The sequence below is a fragment of the Monodon monoceros genome, unplaced genomic scaffold, assembly GCF_005190385.1.
Source record: "Monodon monoceros isolate NGI ecotype Baffin Bay Population unplaced genomic scaffold, NGI_Narwhal_1 Super_Scaffold_15, whole genome shotgun sequence".
In the NCBI taxonomy this organism is placed as follows: domain Eukaryota; kingdom Metazoa; phylum Chordata; class Mammalia; order Artiodactyla; family Monodontidae; genus Monodon; species Monodon monoceros.
In genome coordinates, this window is record NW_021703771.1 from 45,539,930 (window position 1) to 45,558,674 (window position 18,745).

An 18,745-nucleotide genomic window follows, 5' to 3' on the forward strand; every position below is an offset into this window, starting at 1 on the left:
TAATCTGGGACTCTGACTTCAAGGAGACCCTGAACCAGAAGAAATTACATGCAACATTTGGTGTGTGCACACCCATGTGTATTTTGGGAAGGGTAAATATCCACAGCTTTGAACAAATGAAGAGTTCTGTGCTTCTCCCACCAAATTGGGGGTGGGAGGTAAGTATGATGCTCTTTCATGAAATTAGAATTTATGACCAACATGTTGCTAATTGCAAGTTATATCAAGTATTAACTGGTTTATTTTAAAAGAGAGACAGATACAGAACAAATTAACATTAAAGACTTTAATTAGGGAATTCCCTGGTGGTCCAGTGGTTAGACTCTTCTGCTCTCACTGCCCATGGTCAGGGAACTAAAAATCCCACAAGCCCCGGGCCAAAAAAATTTTTTTAAATTATAATCTTAAAAAAAAGGCTTTAATTTACAGTTTTTAGTCAAGGCCAGATATGGTTCCATCCTCTATACCTTCTTTATGTTGGAGATGGAATAATATGAATTAATAGTCATGATCTTAAATATTGCAAAATTATGAATTCACATTCATATTATCAAATAAAGATTACACTATACTAATATAGCTTTAGGGTTAATTTGAATTTCAATTATTAGGAAACAGGTAACCCATGAATTGTCTATTTATATAGGGTAAGCTTCTGCACTGCCTTCTCCTTGAAGGTAATTTTCTGCCTACTCATCTGGCAGATTCCACATGAGGGAGAAGAGCAAAAATCAGGACTTCCTTGTTTATTGTTCAAAAGTTGCCCAAGTTTGGTTGGCACAGATGAGAAACCTTTGCCCTCTGAGTCTTGGACTCTGATGTTCTGCACACTAGAGTCTCATTGTCACCTGCACCTCAACATTACCAAGGTCTCCCCCTCGCTCCGTCCCTCCATCCCTCCTTTCTCTCTCTCCCTCCCTCCCTCTCTCGTTCTCTCTCTCTCTCTCTCACACACACACACACACACACACACACACACACACACACAAGCTCTGTAAATGTATTGTCCCTCCACTAATGCAGGACTCACTCCTCAACGTGCAACTTGAATCAAACTATCAGACCCTGAAAATCATCCCGCCGGGTCGCGGCTCCTCCTCTCTGCGTCGGACCTGTTCTCAGGTTTCCAACCGCGACTGATGGACTGCAGATTGGATTGGCTGAGCTAGGTAGAGGAGCAGAGGCTCCACCAAATCACAGATCTAGGATTTTCATCTTTCTTGGTCTCCTCCCTAGAATCCTGGCAACAGATGTGTTATTTCTCTTAGGGGAACCCTGCCTGGGGTTGCTATGGAGATAGGACGCTGCGACTTGCAGAGCAACTAGGACCCAGAAATCGCCGAGCAGACCTAAGCAAAGCCACTGCCTTGCGTTGCCTCCTTCCATATCTGCACGCCCCCTTCATCCAGAACTCTTTTTCTCTTGACTCCTTCCATGGAAGACTCGACCCCCCTGAAACAAAAAATACAACACCAAGAACTTGGGGAAACAGGGCGGCCGTGGGAAGAAATGGTAACAGCCTCCCAAGATCCTGAACCTGCGTTATCCGAGGCCTCAGAGTCGGAGCAGGGGCCGGAAACTGGACCCCAGCCCAGGAGCAGCCCTCCTGGGATCCTCCAATCTGGAGCCAGCACGCCTGTGGATGACCTCGTAGGACCAGGTGTGTCATCTCCACCTTCCCCATCTCAGGAGCCCTCTTCCACTCCTTCTCCCCTGGCTCCGGCCGTGCAGGACCTTATGGCACCATGGCAGTCAGACAAGACCACTAGTGTGATTTCTGAAGCTGGGACACCTCACTTTGACCATTTAGAACTATCATCTGATAACGGAGAATCAACTCCTCATCAAACATGCCAATCAGAGGGAAACACTTTTCATCAATCTCAGCAAACCAAATGTCACCTGTATGGACCGAGGGATGTGAGCTACAACAACTCTAAACGGAAAGAGCTGAGATTTGACATTTTTCAAGAAGAAGACTCAAACAGTAACTATGACCTGGATCAGCCTGAGTCTGGGGCTTCTGAAGTGGCCCCCAGCATGCTTGAGATTGCCATTCAGAATGCTAAGGCTTACCTACTAAAGTCCAGTAGCAAGTCGGGCTTAAATCTGTAAGTCTTGGAGGAAGGGGGTTGGGGGACAAATTTGGCAAAGGAAAGTATCTCTGTGTGGGGATGTGTTCCTGTGGGTGAATGGAAATATATCTGAAAAGTCTGTATGAGTGAGAGAGTGACTTAATAACTCTTTGTATCATAGGACTCAAAATAGGTCACTGGTGGAGATTCCTCTAGCTTCTTTAAAGACCCTAGGTGCACAGAAATAAAATCTAGGAATTGTGGAGTCTGGGGTTTGAAAGAAACCATAAAGACAGTGAAGTCCAAGCATCTCTCCAAGATGCTTGTAAAAAAGAACTGTCTACCAAAATCTAAGCATTCTAAGTGCTTATATGGCTTGGTTTTGAGTCCCCACCCAGGCCAGTGCTAGGGTGATAGATTACCTGCGTTAACCTGGAACTGTCCTGATTGAGCACTGAAAGTTCTGCATCCTGAGAAACCTCTCAGTCCTAGGCAAACCAGGAGAATTGGTCGCTATACAGGCCACCCAAAAATACATGCCATTTTATCCAGATCTCTTAAAATGTGGTGATCAATGGCCCAGGAATGTTCTGACCATCCCATTATAGCTAAAATTCAGATCTTATCGTTGAGTATAATTTTCTAGAGATTCTTGCTGCCGGGGTTACATAACAATAGAATCAACAGAATTTTAGGGCTAGAAGGGACTTGAGAAAACATCTAATACAATCCACTTGTTTTTTAAGTGAGGGGACTAAGTCATGGAAAAATTAATTTGCTCAAGGTTTCTCTGGCTTACAGCACTCACTGACTCTTACCTTTCCCTCCCTATGCTTTAGTCACATGGCCTCTTCAGTTCCCATGCTGCTCCCTCTGCCTGAAAGGCTTCTGCCCTAAGTCTTTCTAAGTCTTTTCCTGGCTGGCTTCTCATCTTTTAGAAGTCAACTTCCACAGAACTCTATTATAACTGCCTGTTCTTTCCTTCATAGCACGTAAGGCCATTTATAATTGTACATAGACTTATAGACTTATATTTAATGTCTGACTCTCCCACTTAAGTGCAGGCCTTCAGAGTGAGGGACCATGTGAGTTTTGTACACCACTATATACTTAATGCCTAGCACAGTGCTATCAGCTGTTTACTGAATAAAGAATGAATGAATGAATAGAAGTACAGGACATACAGCCCGGACCTTTTGAATCTAGTTAATCCACCATGTAATTTGCTGAGATGCCTCCTGATTAATCAGCAAACGTTAAATGAATGCCCATTCAATATACAGTACGTGGCTAATGTTTGCAGCTATTACTTGGCTTTTAAAAATATGAGGTATAATTTTAAAGTCTGAAGAATAAGAAACCAATGAATATTTGATGCGAGAAATCGTCACAAAACCCAAATTAAAATATTATGTATAAATTACTGTTTTTAACTACAATTTACTTACGTTTCAGGGATGTGATTTGCCGCTTAGCAGTGGATTCTATTTGAATTACTGATATAAACTTCTTGTCACAATTCCCTGGGTTAAATAACAAGCATGAATTTACAAACTTTGATAAAATGCCAAAAGAGCTCATTATAACCACTTGAAAGTTCACAATTTAAAACTGAGTACAAAACAAAAAACGGGAAAATTTCGTTTACTGAATGATTTTGTAACTGACATTACTTAAATAGCTAAATTTAATTTAATTTCCAAATATTAAGTCTCTGAGGTAACAAATGAATACCTTCCATAATATTCACTATTATTTTCTAAGTGCTTTAGAGCCTGTATTTAAAAATGGCTTTTAGTAAAGGACAGCTTTAACTCCATCTCCTATATGCAGACCTTATTTGACAGCCATGAAAGCTGTTTTTTTATTGTTGTTGCAATTAAAACAATATTTGCCTAAAATACAAAATTTCACATTGTTGAATAAAAACCCTACAGAAAATAATTGCTTGCTTCTTTTTTGCCAGTCATAATATTTCTGTTCATTTATAAAAATAGCAATATTTTGAGAAAGAATATGATATTCTTCATATATAATATTTGTAAACTGGCCTTCACATTGGTTGCCCATATAATCTACATATTTTTCTTTGACATTCTTAAGATCTGTGAGATAGATACAGATACTAAAGAAAAAAAAAAAAACTAACCTGGCAGTCCAGTGGTTAAGACTTCACCTTCCAGTGCAGGGTATGTGGGTTCAATCCCTGGTCAGGAAGCTAAGATCCCATAAGCCACACAGCACTGCCAAAAAAAAAAAAAAGAGAACTTGCTTTGATTTATTTTATGCTCAAAGTTTTTCTTGTCAGTGGTAGAAATTACTGTGTTTTTCCACTAAAAATCTCTAACGTCTTCGAGTTCTTGAAGTTTCCTAAAAACCCACTGAGAATGCATGAAATGTTCTTCAAATGCTTTTGACAGGGTTATTATCTGGAATTTTCTCTTTTTGGGTAGATATGATCATCTTTCTGAAATGCTGACCAAGGTCTTAGATAAGCGTCCTGAAAATGCTGTGGACATCATTGAAAATGTTAGCCAAGATGTGAAGATGGAACATTTTAGTATAAAACTGGATACACTCCAAAATGAGAATGAGATGCTTCCAGCCTATGAAATAGCAGAGAAGCAAAAAGCTCTTTTTCTCCAGGGAAATTTAGAAGGAGCTGACCAAGAAATGGAAGATGAAATAGTAAGTCACTTCTGTAAATCTGAATAGGTCAATCTTAGGGTTTTGAGGTTAGTGGGGTGTGGCTTTAAATTCATATCCACTGCCTTTTATAGCTTACTAAATAGTATTGCAGCCTCATTTCACACCACTCATTTCCTTGGTTAGAGTTTCTTATGTTTTCACACAGTGTTTTAGTATTTCAGAGGCTTAACTGTTTTACATGTTTGTAGGGTTAAACTGCTTGATATCAGAAAAAATGTTTTCTTCATCTTTTATATTCTCCAAAGTACCTGGTACAGATCTTAGTGTGTAGCTGTTTCTTATTAAATATTTGCTGAATGAATGAATAAATGTCACATAATTTAAAATTAGGCTTTAAATCAAGTTGCCTATTTTCCCCTTTAATTTACTGGAAAAATTAAAAGAACTTCTAATGTCATTTGCATTCTCTTCCAAGGCTACTTCTTCATATTGTGTCTTGACAGTATATATATTATGTCAATGAGACAGGAGAGAAATAAAATATTTCTTTTAATCCTCATAGATAAATTGCTGAAAATATTTACAAAGTTGGTGACAGATAAAAAGGTATCATTCGAGAATAAAATCAGCTGTATTACTGAAATTTTACCTCCAAATATTTCAAATCAGTATACGCTACTGTTTCCTAAATGCCTGCATATTTGCAATTTATTCTACTGAGTAATTTATACTGTACATCTACTGAGCTTCTATGTTCTGTTACTATTAGACTATTTAAAACTGTCCTCATACTTGCAAATTTGATGTTTGGAGTAACATATGTTCAGAAAAGGACATACAGTTCAGTCAAAGAAAGAGGAGGAGTAGGGATATGCACAGTAGGTTTACCCTCCAGAGCTCCTTAGCTGTTATAGGGAGACACAAATTGACACAATGAGATATAGAATACTCAGAAGGAACAAGTGATAGGTGTCAAGGATTTGATATTGGCTGACCTTTTCTAAAAATATCTTACTCCAAACACTTGATTATGTAGCCACATATAGTATTGACAAGTCTGGTGGCAAACAGCATGTGGGGATCAAACAGAAGGCAGGCACTCTCATGCAGGAGTTTATCAAAGAAGGTTCGACTCCAGTATGAGAATAGGGCACTGCACTATCTATAGGCACAGTATTACAAGGCAGGGATCTACGTTCTGAACTAGGTTTTGGGATGAGAATACAGATAAGCTGTTTTGATGCTGGAACCTGAGCCTCTTAACCAGATTCCATCAATTCCTCCTAATAAAGAGGATTGGTTTTAGAGAAAGGATGAACCAAGTCATCAGATGAAGATAAAAAGTTCTACCTCAGAGAGTAGAAAGATTCAGGAACAGGAAGACAGGCAGCTCTTGGAACTCTGTCCCAGACTGATATGTTTAGAGTATTAATATTTCTATTCATGTCTTTGAACACACCAGAATTCCTGTTCTTAGTCTTCAGCATTCATTTATTCCTTCACCCATTGATTTGCAAACATACCTACTGCATGCTAGGTACTGACATATACACATAAAAAAGACTTTTCTAACTTTACGTTGGTCACAGTCCAGTGAAAGAGGTAAAAAACGATTAAAGTTATTTGACTACTGCAGTAATCGAGATATGGTGGAAAAAACAGGGGCTTTTGAATTAGATCTGAATTTGAATCCTAGTTCAATCACTTATTCCCTGTGTGACTCTAAATGACTAAACCTTTCCAAGCCTCAGGGATAATCACATGGCAACAACCTGAGGGGTAGAGGTCCTATATATAAAGGATCTGGCACATCCTAGAAACTTAATGAATAGTAGCAGTTACTACTGCGTTGTTCCGACAAGCTATGAGCAACTAACTCTGCTATTAGGGTCTGGGCAATGCTTTGTAATGGCAGTGATATTTCATTTCGATCATGAAGGATAAGTAGAAGTTCACCAGGTGAAGACTATAAGGCATAAAATTCTGGGCCAAAAGCACAATAAAATGTCAAGAGAGATTATTTAGCATTTGGGAAACTGACTTCAGATTTGAGGGATTTTGAGCGAAGGAAATGAAGCAAGCAAGGTGCTTTAAAGCTAGACTGCTCACCGTGTATTGATAAGAAATTGATCTCTTGCGTACAGTGGGAAATTAATAGAGGCTTTTAGTAGAGAAAGCATAGTCTGACTTATGGTTTAGGAACATAACTTTGGTAGTAATGTGGAGCAGAATGAAAGAAGAGGGGTTTGAATGGGGACAAGGAAGACAGTATTAGAAGACTTCTGTGACAGGACAAGTAGTCCAGGTGGAGACTAGCATGTTAAAGAGGAGGGGATAATGCCAATAGCTCTTTAGGTGGTGGAATCAATAGGACTTTAACTAAATATGAGAGTCAAGGGAGTCAGAGGGAGCAAGGATGACTGAACTTTCTAGTTCGGGAAACTGAGTGATGGTGATATCTTTGGAATATATTCAGATTGAAAGTTCTTGTAGCTGGCTAGGAATAAGGGTGTGAAATGTAGGAGGAAAGTTAGAGTGAGAGAAGTAGATTTTAAAAACCACATATCACTTGGGTTGGTGTGGGAGAAATCTTCTAAGCATAAAGTGCTGAGTGATGAGATGACTGAAATTTTGAGGACACTGATATTTAGGCCTCAATTAATTAAAAAGACTAAGAAGAAATAGTTATAGAAGACAGAGTAGGATCAGAGCGCGTGGTGCAATAGATCCCAAAGAAACAGTCTTACAATCAGATGAGATTAGGATTGAAAAAAATCATTATGCTTATTTTGACACTCTATTTTTCAACTCAAGTTATAATACAAATGAGAGCAGATCATTTGTAAGAATAGCAAAGTGCTCTTAATTTCTCAGGGTCTAAAGGTTGTCTTGCCAAGTTATCCCTAGCTCAGTTAAGGGTATTTTCTACTTTCTCAAAAATGTTTTTCTAGAGTTCACTTGAGACTCTTTTTATTTTCCTGTATTTCTTTTTTGGAATTATTTCTGCTTTTCTCATTTTAAACCCAAAATTATTTATCATAAGTAGAAGCAAGCATCTAACTAAATTATGTCTTCAAATGTAGTCATGTCTGAGCATTTACCTTATTATACATTCATTTTATTTATCCTGTATATTACACCCATATTGATTTTTATTTACTCTATATCTTACCATATCCATATTATAAATATTTATTAAATGTATGATAATATATAAAAACATATATAAACATATATTTATAAAAATTATTTTCTAAATATCTGTAGGTAGGTTTTGCTATATTTATTTATTTGGCAAATATGGCATTTTAAAATTTTTTAATGTTTTTTGAATTTTATTTTTTACTACAGCAGGTTCTTATTGGTTATCTATTTTATATATATTACTGTATGCTATATTTTATTATTTCAAGATAGTAAAGGGGCCACTTAAATATTTCTTATAAGGAGAGGATGTTGGACTTCTTTTTTCCGTGGTAGGTTATTACAAGATATTGAATATAGTTCCCTGTGTTATACAGTAAATCTTTGTTGCTTATCTATTTTATGTATAACAGTTTGTATCTGTTAATCCCATACTCTTAATTTATCCCTCCCCTCCCTTTCCCCTTTGGTAACCATAAATTTGTTTTCTGTGTCTGTGGGTCTGTTTCTGTTTTGTATATAGATTCATTTACATTAGTTTTTAGATTCTACATGTAAGTGGTATATAATATTTGTCTTCCTGTCTTACTTCACTTAGTATGATATTCTCTAGGTCCATCCATGTTGCTGCAAATGGCAATAGTTCATTCTTATGGCTGAGTAGTATTCCATTGTATACACATACCACATCTTCTTAAACCAGTCATCTGTTGATGGGAACTTGGGTTGTTTCCATGTCTTGGCTATTGTAAATAGTGCTGCTATAAACATCAGGGTGCAAGTATCTTTTGCAGTTGTGTCTTTGTTTTCTTCAGATACATACCCAGGCATGGAACTGCTGGATCATATGGTGGTTCTATTTTAAATTTTTTAAGAAACCTCCATACTGTTTTCTATAGTGGCTACACCAATTTACATTCCCACCAACAGCGTAGGAGAGTTCCTTTTCTCCTTGTAGATTTTTTGATGATAGCTATTCCGACCAGCGTGAGGTGATACCTATTGTGGTTTTGATTTGTAGTCTCTAATAATTAGTGATTTTGAGCATCTTTTCATGTGCCTGTTGGCCATCTGTATATCTTCTTTGGAGAAATGTCTATTTAGGTCTTCTGCCCGTTTTCTGATTGGGTTGTTTTTTGATATTGAGTTGTATAAACTGTTTGTATGTTTTGGATATTGACCCCTTGTCAGCAGCATCATTTGCAAATATTTTCTCCCATTCCCTAGGTTGTCTTTATGTTTTGTTAGTATTTTCTTTTGCTATGCAAAAGCTTGTAAGTTTGATTAGGTCCCATTTATTTTTGCTTTTCTTTCTTTTGCCTTGGGAGACTGATCTAAGAAAATATTGCTATGATTTATGTCCACGAATGTTTTGCCTATGTTCTCTTCTAGGAGTTTTATGGTGTTGTGACTTATATTCAGCTCTTTAAGCCATTTTCAGTTTATTTTTGTATATGGTGTGAGGGAGTGTACTAATTTCATTGATTTATATGTAGCTGTCCAGCTTTCCCAATACCACTTGCTGAAGAGACTGTCTTTTCTCCATTGTATATTCTTATCTCCTTTGTCGTGGATTAATTGGCCATGGGTGTGTGGGTTTATTTCTGGGCTCCCTATTCTGTTCCATTGATCTATATGTCTGCTTTTGTGCCAAAACCATGCTGATTTGATTACTGTAGCATTGTAGTATTGTCTGAAGTCTGGGAGGGTTATACCTCCAGCTCTGTTTTTTCCTCAGATTGCTTTGGCAATTCTGGGTCTTCTGTAGTTCCATATAAATTTTAGAATTAATTGTTGTAGTTCTGTGAAAAATGTCATGGTTTTCAAAAATAGGGATCACATTAATGTAGACTGCAAACAGTTCTCTTATGGATAAAATATTAATCACAGTAATTGTATTCCCAGGCAGAACACTCTCTTCCAAATGTAATGGAGTCAGCTTTTTATTTTGAACAAGCTGGAGTCGGTTTGGGCACAGATGAGACTTATCGCATATTTCTTGCCCTCAAGCAGCTTACTGACACCCACCCAATCCAAAAATGTCGTTTCTGGGGTAAGATCTTAGGTCTGGAAATGAATTATATTGTAGCTGAAGTGGAATTCCGTGAGGGAGAAGATGAAGAAGAGGTGGAAGAGGAAGATGAACCTGAAGAGAGGGACAATGGAGACAATGAAGCTAATGAAGATGAATTACCAAGGTCCTTTTACAAGGCCCCACAGTCTATTCCAAAGGAAGAAAGCAGAACAGGTGCCAACAAATATGTCTATTTTGTTTGCAATGAACCAGGAAGACCATGGGTGAAGTTACCAGGAGTTACACCTGCACAAATTGTTATTGCAAGAAAAATCAAGAAATTTTTCACTGGGCGATTGGATACCCCCATCGTAAGCTACCCACCCTTCCCAGGAAATGAGAGTAATTACTTACGAGCACAAATTGCCAGAATTTCAGCAGGGACTCAGGTCAGCCCTCTAGGATTCTATCATTTTGGTGAAGAAGAAGGAGAAGAGGAGGAAGAAACAGAAGGCAGGCGAGATAGCTTTGAAGAAAACCCTGATTTTGAAGGCATCCAAGTGATTGATCTAGTGGAATCCCTATCCAATTGGGTTCATCATGTACAACATATACTCCCTCAGGTAGGGGCTTTGCAATTCTCAATCTATCATCTAGTCAGCAAATATTTATTAAATTCTGTCTACAATGCATACAATATATACAAGACAAAGGCCTTCAGAGTCCAGAGACAATTAAAAAACCTAGTGAAAACACAGAGTACTGTATAATTGCCAAGTAGTATAACCTGTGATCCAAATGTAAATAAAATAAATATTTCTATGGAGTATTTGACAAGTTACATAAGGATTTAGATTTAGGTGTGTTGTGAAATTATTTTGTATATGTTAAATATAGATGGTACATTAATTTTGGTAGGAGTTCTTTTATTCTATTTTTATAACACAAGGAACTTTTTTTGCCAAGAATGATAAAAGATTCTAACAAAAACAAGTAAACAGTGTTCTATAACAGTTATATAGAACCTATTCTGCCAGTTGTTCTTAATAGCACTTTATATGTATTATCTCATTTAAAACTCAGAACTGTATGAAAGACTAATATCCTTATTTTACAGATGACGAAATTAAGGCAGAGGGTTTAGGAAATGTCACAAGGGGAATATAGCTAATAAACAACAGGGTCAGATGTGAATGGGCAGAATGGATCCAGAGTCCATACTCTTAATCAATCTGTTAAACTGTCTCATCTGCAGGTAGAAAATCTTCATTATACTTTGATGTACATAAGAGATATTCTTAAATACCTCTAGATGAGTTAATTAAATGAGAAATTATAAGCCACAAACTCCATACCTAATCTTATTATCACATTTTTGTTATTAATAATAATAATAGTACCTTACCTTCACATAAATCAGTAAAATGATTACCTTCTTCACCAAGGTTCTAATGATTTTAATATATAAATGTCCTGTAACTTCAAGAAGTGGGCAGATTCTTGAAATAAATAGTACAGTCTTTGCTTAAAATAACATTGATCAAAACAGCTTTTGGTAAATATATGTTGAATGAATGATCAATATGCCACATAATGGGATGTCATGCAGATAATTACTTCAATCCAAAAGAATATTTTGATATTTTAAGGTCCTTGTTAGACTACTAAATCTTCCAATATTTATACCCAGGGTCGCTGTAATTGGTTCAACCCCATACAAAAAAGTGAGGAGGAAGAAGCAGCAGAAGCAGAAGAAGAAGAAGAAGAAGAAGAAAGAGAAGAGCCTGACTACATAGAACAGGAAGTAGGGCCTCCTCTCTTGACACCAATCTCTGAAGATTTAGGTAATTTTACACACTATATGTGTGTGTGTGTATAGGCATACATAAGTATGTACACATGTACATACAAGTGAACTTTGGCGGTATTGTGGGATAAATTCCAGACCACTGCAATAAAGTGAGTCAATAATTTTTTGGTTTCCCAGTGCATATAAAAGTTTTGTTTACACTCTACTGTAGTCTATTAAGTGTGCAATAACATTATTTCCCAAAATATGTACATACCTTAATTAAAAAATACTGTATTGTGGGGGGATGAGAGAATTAGGTGAGGGAAATTAAGAGGTACAAACTTCCAGTTACAAAATAAATGAGTCAAGGGTATGAAATGTACAGTGTGGGGAATATAGTCCAAATAAAAAGGTCTTTGTATGGTGACATACAAAGTGGCTAAACTTGTCGTGGTGATCATTTTGAAATGTATAGAAAAAAATCACTATGTTGTGTAACAGGAACTAACATAGTGTTGTAGGTCAATTATACAAAAAAACAAATATACATGCAAACTCAAAGAAAAAGAGATCAAACTGGAAGAAAAAATATTGTATTGCTAAAAAATGCTAACCATCATCTGAGCCTTCAGCGACTCATAATCTTTTTACTGGTGGAGAGTCTTTCCTTGATGTTGATGGCTGTTGACTAATCAGGGTGGTGGTTGGTGAAGGTTGGGTTCTTAAAATAAGACGACAAGGAAGTTTAGCACATTGACTCTTCCTTTCACAAACGATTTCTCAGTAGCATGCAAAGCTGTTTGATAGCATTTTACTCACAGTAGAAAACTGAAGTCAATCTTCTCAAACTCTGCCACTGCTTATTAACTAAGTTTATGTCATATGTAAATCCTTTGTATTCGTTTCAACAATCTTCACAGCATTTTCACCAGGAGTAGATTCCATGTCCATGTCAAGAAACCACTGTCTTTGTTCATCCATAAGAAGCAACTCCTTACCATTCAAGTTTTATCATGAGATTGCAGCAATTCAGTCACCACTTCTTTTTTGTGTGTGTGTGTTACGCGGGCCTCTCACTGTTGTGGCCTCTCCTGTTGCGGAGCACAGGCTCCGGACGCGCAGGCTTAGCTCACGGCCATGGCTCACGGGCCCAGCCGCTCCGTGGCATGTGGGATCCTCCCGGACCGGGGCACGAACCCATGTCCCCTGCATCGGCAGGCGGACTCTCAACCACTGCGCCACCAGGGAAGCCCTGGCACCACTTTTAATTACAGTTCTCTTGCTATTTCCATCACATCTGCAATTACTTCTTCCAACTGAAGTCTTGATCCCCTCAAAGTCATCCATGAGGGTTGGAATCAATGTCTTCCAAACTCCTGTTAATGTTGACATTTTGACCACTTCCCATGAATCATATATGTTCTTAATGGCTTCTAGAAAGGTGAATCCTTTCCAGGTTTTCCTTTTTAAATTTTATGTGTTAAATTCTCCCATTTATTTTTTCCTTCCAGTTGTACTGATATAATTGACATACAGCACTGTATAAGTTTAAGGTGTAAGATATAATGATTTGACTAAAATACATCACAAAATGATAACCACAATAAGTTTAGTCACCACCCATTATCTCATATAGTTAAAAAAGAAAAATGAAAAAGAATTTTCCTTGTGATGTGACGAGAACTCTCAGGATTTACTCTATTCACACCTTTCATATATAACACACATCAGTGTTAATTATATTAATCATGTTGTACATGACATCCCTAGTACCTACTTATTAGGATGTTTGTACCTTTTGACCACCTTCCTTCAATTTCAATTCCCCCTCCGACAACCCACCATCTCTGGTAATCACAAACCTGATCTCTTTTTTTATGAGCTTTTTTGTTTGTTTTTGAAGTATAATTGACCTACAGCACAATATTAGTTCCTGGTGCACAACATAATTCACCATTGTTGGAGCAGTCAGAACACATACAATATTTATAGAATTAAGTTCTCTGTTTTACATGGGCATGGTTTGTGGTACCCCAAAACAATTACAATAGTAACATTAAAGATCACAGATCACCATAACAAATACAATAATAATGAAAAAGTCTGAAATACTGAGAGAATTACCAAAATGTTACAGAGACACGAGGTGAGCAAATGCTGTTGGAAAAAATGGTGTCAACAGACTTGCTTGATGCAGGGTTGCCACAAAATTTCAATTTGTAAAAAACTCCATACCTGTTAAGCACAATAAAACAAGGTATGCCGTACTATGTATACAATGTAATATATATTTTAATATATATACCAAATATTCTCTCTATATTGATACTATATATGTATATATACACAGGTATTTCCTGCTTTTCAAAAGACTTACACCACTTTGCTTTTATGAGAGAACTACATTAGTACCTATTTTCACTGATAGAATCCAGAGGATTTTCTCTTTTACGAAGAAAAAAAAAAAAAGGCAAAAATAGCGTTCAGCACTTGTTTTGCAGTGAGCAGTTATAGAAGTAGCACACACTTCAATCTGTCAGAGGGGCACCTCCAAGCTCCTTCTCCAGGAACTACACTCAGCATCTCAGCATCAAGTTGCCATAGCTTTGAACTGTGCTTGTGAGCTTCTATGCTTTATCTCAGTTAATCTCGTCAATACATTAGCAAGATGTGTCCTAAGGTAATTGCTTCTTCGCTCTATGTCATTTCAGCTTAAAAAAGGTTTCATAGGAATGCTCTACTTTTGGATAGCGGGAGAAACCTGTGTACACACACACACACACACACACACACACACACACTACAGTACATGGTAGGAAAAAAGAATGTAATGTAGCTGGCCCCACCGAGAACGGTCTAGGACAGAGGTTGCAGGAGTGCACTGCAGAGGAAGTATAAGGTGGCTCTACCTCTTAGTGGAAATGCTGATAGCTATCTTTTTTATCATTCTTGTTTTGCATTCTACAGATCACAAACACATGACATAGCTAAAATATGAGGTACTGTTTTTGGTTTTTTTCTAATCTACTATTGCTTTCATATTCTTTTTTTCTTCCTATTCAGTTTTGGAGCATTCATGCTTATAACCCTAGCTCTCTTTCGTAATAATGATTTGGTCATCATGTATTTTTCCCTCTGCCACATAGGCCTCCTCTTGTAAAACTTATTTTCTCTGCTTTACAAATGTACACACACATATAAACACACACAAATATATATATATACACATATGTGTGTGTATATATATATCTATATAAATGTATACACACTTTTTTTTCAAATTTCATTTTTACACAACGTTCATATAATACCCTCCTGCTCTTATGTTAAGCTGTTAATGTTTTAACTTTATGTCAAGTGTGTTTTTTAAGATTTATAAATACAGCTTTTCTGTTACACAGTATATCCTTGTCTATTTAGCAGTTAAGTCTATTTTGAATTTCTCTTTGGTTTACAGAGATCCAGAATATACCGCCTTGGACAACACGGCTATCCTCAAATCTCATTCCTCAATATGCTATTGCAGTCCTTAGATCCAACCTTTGGACTGGAGCATACGCCTTTTCCAATGGCAAGTAAGTATGTGACAACTTACAAGGCTATTATTTTGATTATTTAACTTCTGGAAATTATAAGTTATCACTGGAATGTCAAGTGTGTATGGCATAAGATTAATTCAAACAACATCCATCTTATACAACAAAGCATCAAATTTAGAACATTAGAGTAATTCAGACTTCTGCCTTTTCATCTGAATTATCCAATTAATGGGGCTAAAATATGTTTTTTCTTCTATGATTATTTGAGTAATTGATATTCATTTCATGGAGGTAATTCTAAGCAGTATTTAGTTTAAATCTCATCATTTTTGTTGGATATCTTGATAAAAGATAATTTAAAATATGTATGATTTAGGCTATCACTTTCAAAAGAGTTAGGATAAGAGGATAGTAAACGTCCTTTAATTCCTCACCCAGAGCTTACACTTTCATTTGTCTTATGCTTCCATTTCTTACTTAATAACCTAGTGTCAGAAGCTCAGCTGAGCTGGAGAGCTGAGCGGTCAAATGTCAGAGTAGCCATTAAAGCAACAAGCCAGAAATGAAAATGTTAAGCCTTTAATCACTTACTGTGATGGTATAACCAAGTTGAAGGACTGATTCCCCCCACCCCAACCCCGTTCCATTTGCCCCCATGGAATGGCACACTGGTGGAACGTCAGATGGGTCAGCAGAGTTGTGGGGTCATCTCAATGACAAGCAAGTCCCCACATAAGGCTCCTGCAGTTTTAAGGACCTGTGACCAGAGAAAGGTGGGGAGGACTAGGGAAAAGTACTGGGTACTGAGTCAAGAGTAGGGTAAGTGTCTATAAGGTCTCCCCTTCTCTCACCCAACCCTCATTAGGAAGCCTTGGCAAAGGGGCCTGAAGAAGACCTCTGCTGAAGGCCTCAGATGAAGAGGCCTGGGAATGAAGGCACCTGGGCCAGGAACACAATTGTGTTAAGAGCATGACAGGCCAGAGGGGCCAGAATCCTTGACCACAACGCTCTCTTAGAGATTGCAGTGCACTGGCTATGCACCAAGTCTGGGGTGGAGAGGGCAGTTTCACCCCCGTGAGGCCTAACTAGGTAAAGCTTTTGTAATTGCTCAAGGATGGACCTGAAAAAACACACATAGGTTGTTAACCACAAGTCCGACTTCTCACCCAGCCAAGAGTTTTCAAGGTTGGCAACTTCTTAATTCTTTCTAACTCTAAGGAAGGTATGTAATTTTTAACTTCATTGCTTTGTTTTGTTTTTCTGAAAATAATTAAAAGATGAAAGGCTGTGGTCCAGGTGTAGGGTACATTTTGACAGGGTCTGGCCCTATGTTTTCTTAACCAGCTTAAGCAGTTTGGATCACAGTAATTCCCTGTGGTAAAAGAATCATTTAGGGATATTTCATCTCTAATGCATTTAAAATATACTGTACTGTTTTAACATTATGGGACTATGATACTCTAAGTACCTTATCCTTACAGAAAAGAAGGTTCAATTTTTCTTACTGAAAAATTATACAATGATCTACATTTTTTTTTAACTTACAGAAAGTTTGAAAATTTCTACATAGGCTGGGGTCACAAATATAGTCCAGACAGCTATACACCTCCAGTTCCACCACCAGTTTATCAAGAGTACCCCAGTGGACCAGAAATTACAGAAATGGATGACCCTAGTGTGGAAGAGGAGCAGGCTTTCAGGGCTGCACAAGAAGCAGCTGTAAATTCAACAGAGGAAAATGAAGAAACTGAGGAAGATGAAGATGAGGAAGATGACTATGACTAATAAAAATAAAATTAGCCCAGTTTTATGAGACTGATACACACATACTCCTTATTTGGGACTGATATATATATATATATATATACACACATAGAGTTGCCTATATATATATAGGCAACTATTGATGTGCAAAATACCATTCCTTGAAAATATAAAATTTGGAATTTTGTATGTATAACTATTAATATGTACTTTTAGAAAGATACTCAATGGATTTTTCAGAGGCTAAATGACATTTTCTTACATTACTGTTTTGATGGCTGCAGCTAATGGAATATGTGCCTCTATATTTTTTCTCTTTTTTTTTAAGTCTCAGGTTGAATTTCTAATATGGCAAACATGGAAATACATAACCCACAAAAGCTCCTTGGGAACGTAAATATTTTTTGAGCATCAAGGAATACTGAGACCAAAAATATTGAAAATAACTAAATTAGAGCGTGTGTTCTTAAGCAATCTGTGATATTGTATGCAAATACTGTGTGTATGTATATACATCTATATATATATATTCCCCCCTGTGGGGAGAGGGTATGTAACTCCACCACCTGCTCAAAGACTGTGGGAACATTCAAATTTTTTAACTCTTTTGCTTGTTGCTTCTTAAAGAAATGTCTCAATGTAACTCTTCTTTCATCCTATAGAAACCGGTTTTATCTGATTTCAGGGAAAACAATTTGCACAGAGACGGCTAGCTGGGATATCCAAAGACTTCAAACTGATATCTGCTACCACTGCTTTTCTAAAATTAGTTATTTCCATTCACCAAAATAGTATTTTTAAGTTCTATATGTGATGTGCCAGGCACTGTGGGGCTACTGTTAAAAACTAGACATTGCTCCTGAAATCTTCGCACTTACATTCAAGGAGGGAAACATATAAAGGTAGATAATTAGAATAGCAGGTATTGTGATACAAATATTACACCATAGGACAGTGTCTGTCAAACTCTGTGGTGAAGAACCAATTAAAAAAAAAACAACTGCTAATCCATGGCTATTATCTGTGTAAAATAGAATCAAAGTATGTCAGCAATTGTAACTTCTATAATTATCTTGTCACAGACTGGTGGTTTGCAGCTCAGCAATCTATACTTTGAGAAACGTTGCTTATCAAACACTTAGAAGGTGCATTTAATCCAAACTTGAGCAGTTCAGGAAGCATTTCTAAGTGGAAGCCCTTCTAAGAGGAGAACTAAGGGGGTAAAGGCCCTAGGCAGCACCAGCTGTATTTTGGCAAAGGTCTTTAGGCTGAAAGGAGTGAAACTTTGAGAGTGGTGAGAGATGAAACTGGAGAGGTATGCAGGGCCCAGATTGTGTGGGATGTTTGTATTTTAACAATGAGCAATGAAGAGGACTCAACTGGAAGTCACAAAATTGCATTTGTATTTTAGAATGGTTTGCCTTCCGTGTGGAAGATGGACTGACAGAGGATCAAGACAGGGAGCCCATTTAGGAGGTTATTACATTGTCTAGGTAAGAGACAATGATGGCATGAAGGAGCGTAACTGCATGGGGATATAGAGTAGAAACCTGTTTACCAGTCTGGATGACAGAATATTAGAAATGATGGCTTCCAGAATTTTCCAGCTGGCAATATTATTTTTTAAGACTATGAAGGTTATGGTTTTGTCAGTTCTTGCTGTTAATACACACTATTTTTTTTAAAACATCTTTATTGGAGTATAATTGCTTTACAATGGTGTGTTAGTTTCTGCTGTATAACAAAGTGAATCAGCTATACATATTAT

The 18,745-nt window shown here is 37.2% G+C and overlaps 2 protein-coding genes across 5 annotated transcripts in view; one reads left to right on the forward strand and one right to left on the reverse strand.

Moving 5' to 3' along the window:
* The window catches only part of ZUP1 (zinc finger containing ubiquitin peptidase 1), a 53,407-nt gene that overhangs the window by 13,319 nt on the left and 21,343 nt on the right, over positions 1 to 18,745 (reverse strand). For all 3 annotated transcript variants that reach the window (XR_003793720.1, XR_003793721.1, XR_003793719.1), the window contains exons 11-12: positions 4,225 to 4,318; positions 3,524 to 3,598 (exon numbers count right to left, since the gene is read on the reverse strand). The gene's annotated coding sequence lies outside the window, so the exon portion shown is untranslated. The remainder of the gene's footprint in view (positions 1 to 3,523; positions 3,599 to 4,224; positions 4,319 to 18,745) is intronic.
* Positions 1,027 to 17,127, forward strand: RSPH4A (radial spoke head component 4A). 2 transcript variants are annotated; one of them, XM_029223980.1, is made up of 6 exons: positions 1,027 to 2,111; positions 4,529 to 4,763; positions 9,774 to 10,505; positions 11,573 to 11,726; positions 15,132 to 15,249; positions 16,761 to 17,127. In XM_029223980.1, the coding sequence occupies exons 1-6, from the start codon at positions 1,435 to 1,437 to the stop codon at positions 16,996 to 16,998; spliced, it is 2,154 nt and encodes a 717-aa protein (XP_029079813.1). In that variant the 5' UTR covers positions 1,027 to 1,434; the 3' UTR covers positions 16,999 to 17,127. The 2 variants fall into 2 exon arrangements, with proteins under 2 accessions (XP_029079813.1, XP_029079814.1); XM_029223981.1 differs by lacking the exon at positions 11,573 to 11,726 and having other exon boundaries at positions 16,761 to 16,981.

What these genes read in the sequence shown, in the direction of transcription:
- RSPH4A (XM_029223980.1), top strand. Translation starts at nt 1,435, where the DNA reads ATGGAAGACTCGACCCCCCTGAAACAAAAAATACAACACCAAGAACTT. An exon ending in AAGAAATGGAAGATGAAATA is followed by an intron (nt 4,764 to 9,773) that starts GTAAGTCACTTC and finishes TTGTATTCCCAG; the next exon opens with GCAGAACACTCTCTTCCAAA. An exon ending in TACGCCTTTTCCAATGGCAA is followed by an intron (nt 15,250 to 16,760) that starts GTAAGTATGTGA and finishes TTTAACTTACAG; the next exon opens with AAAGTTTGAAAATTTCTACA.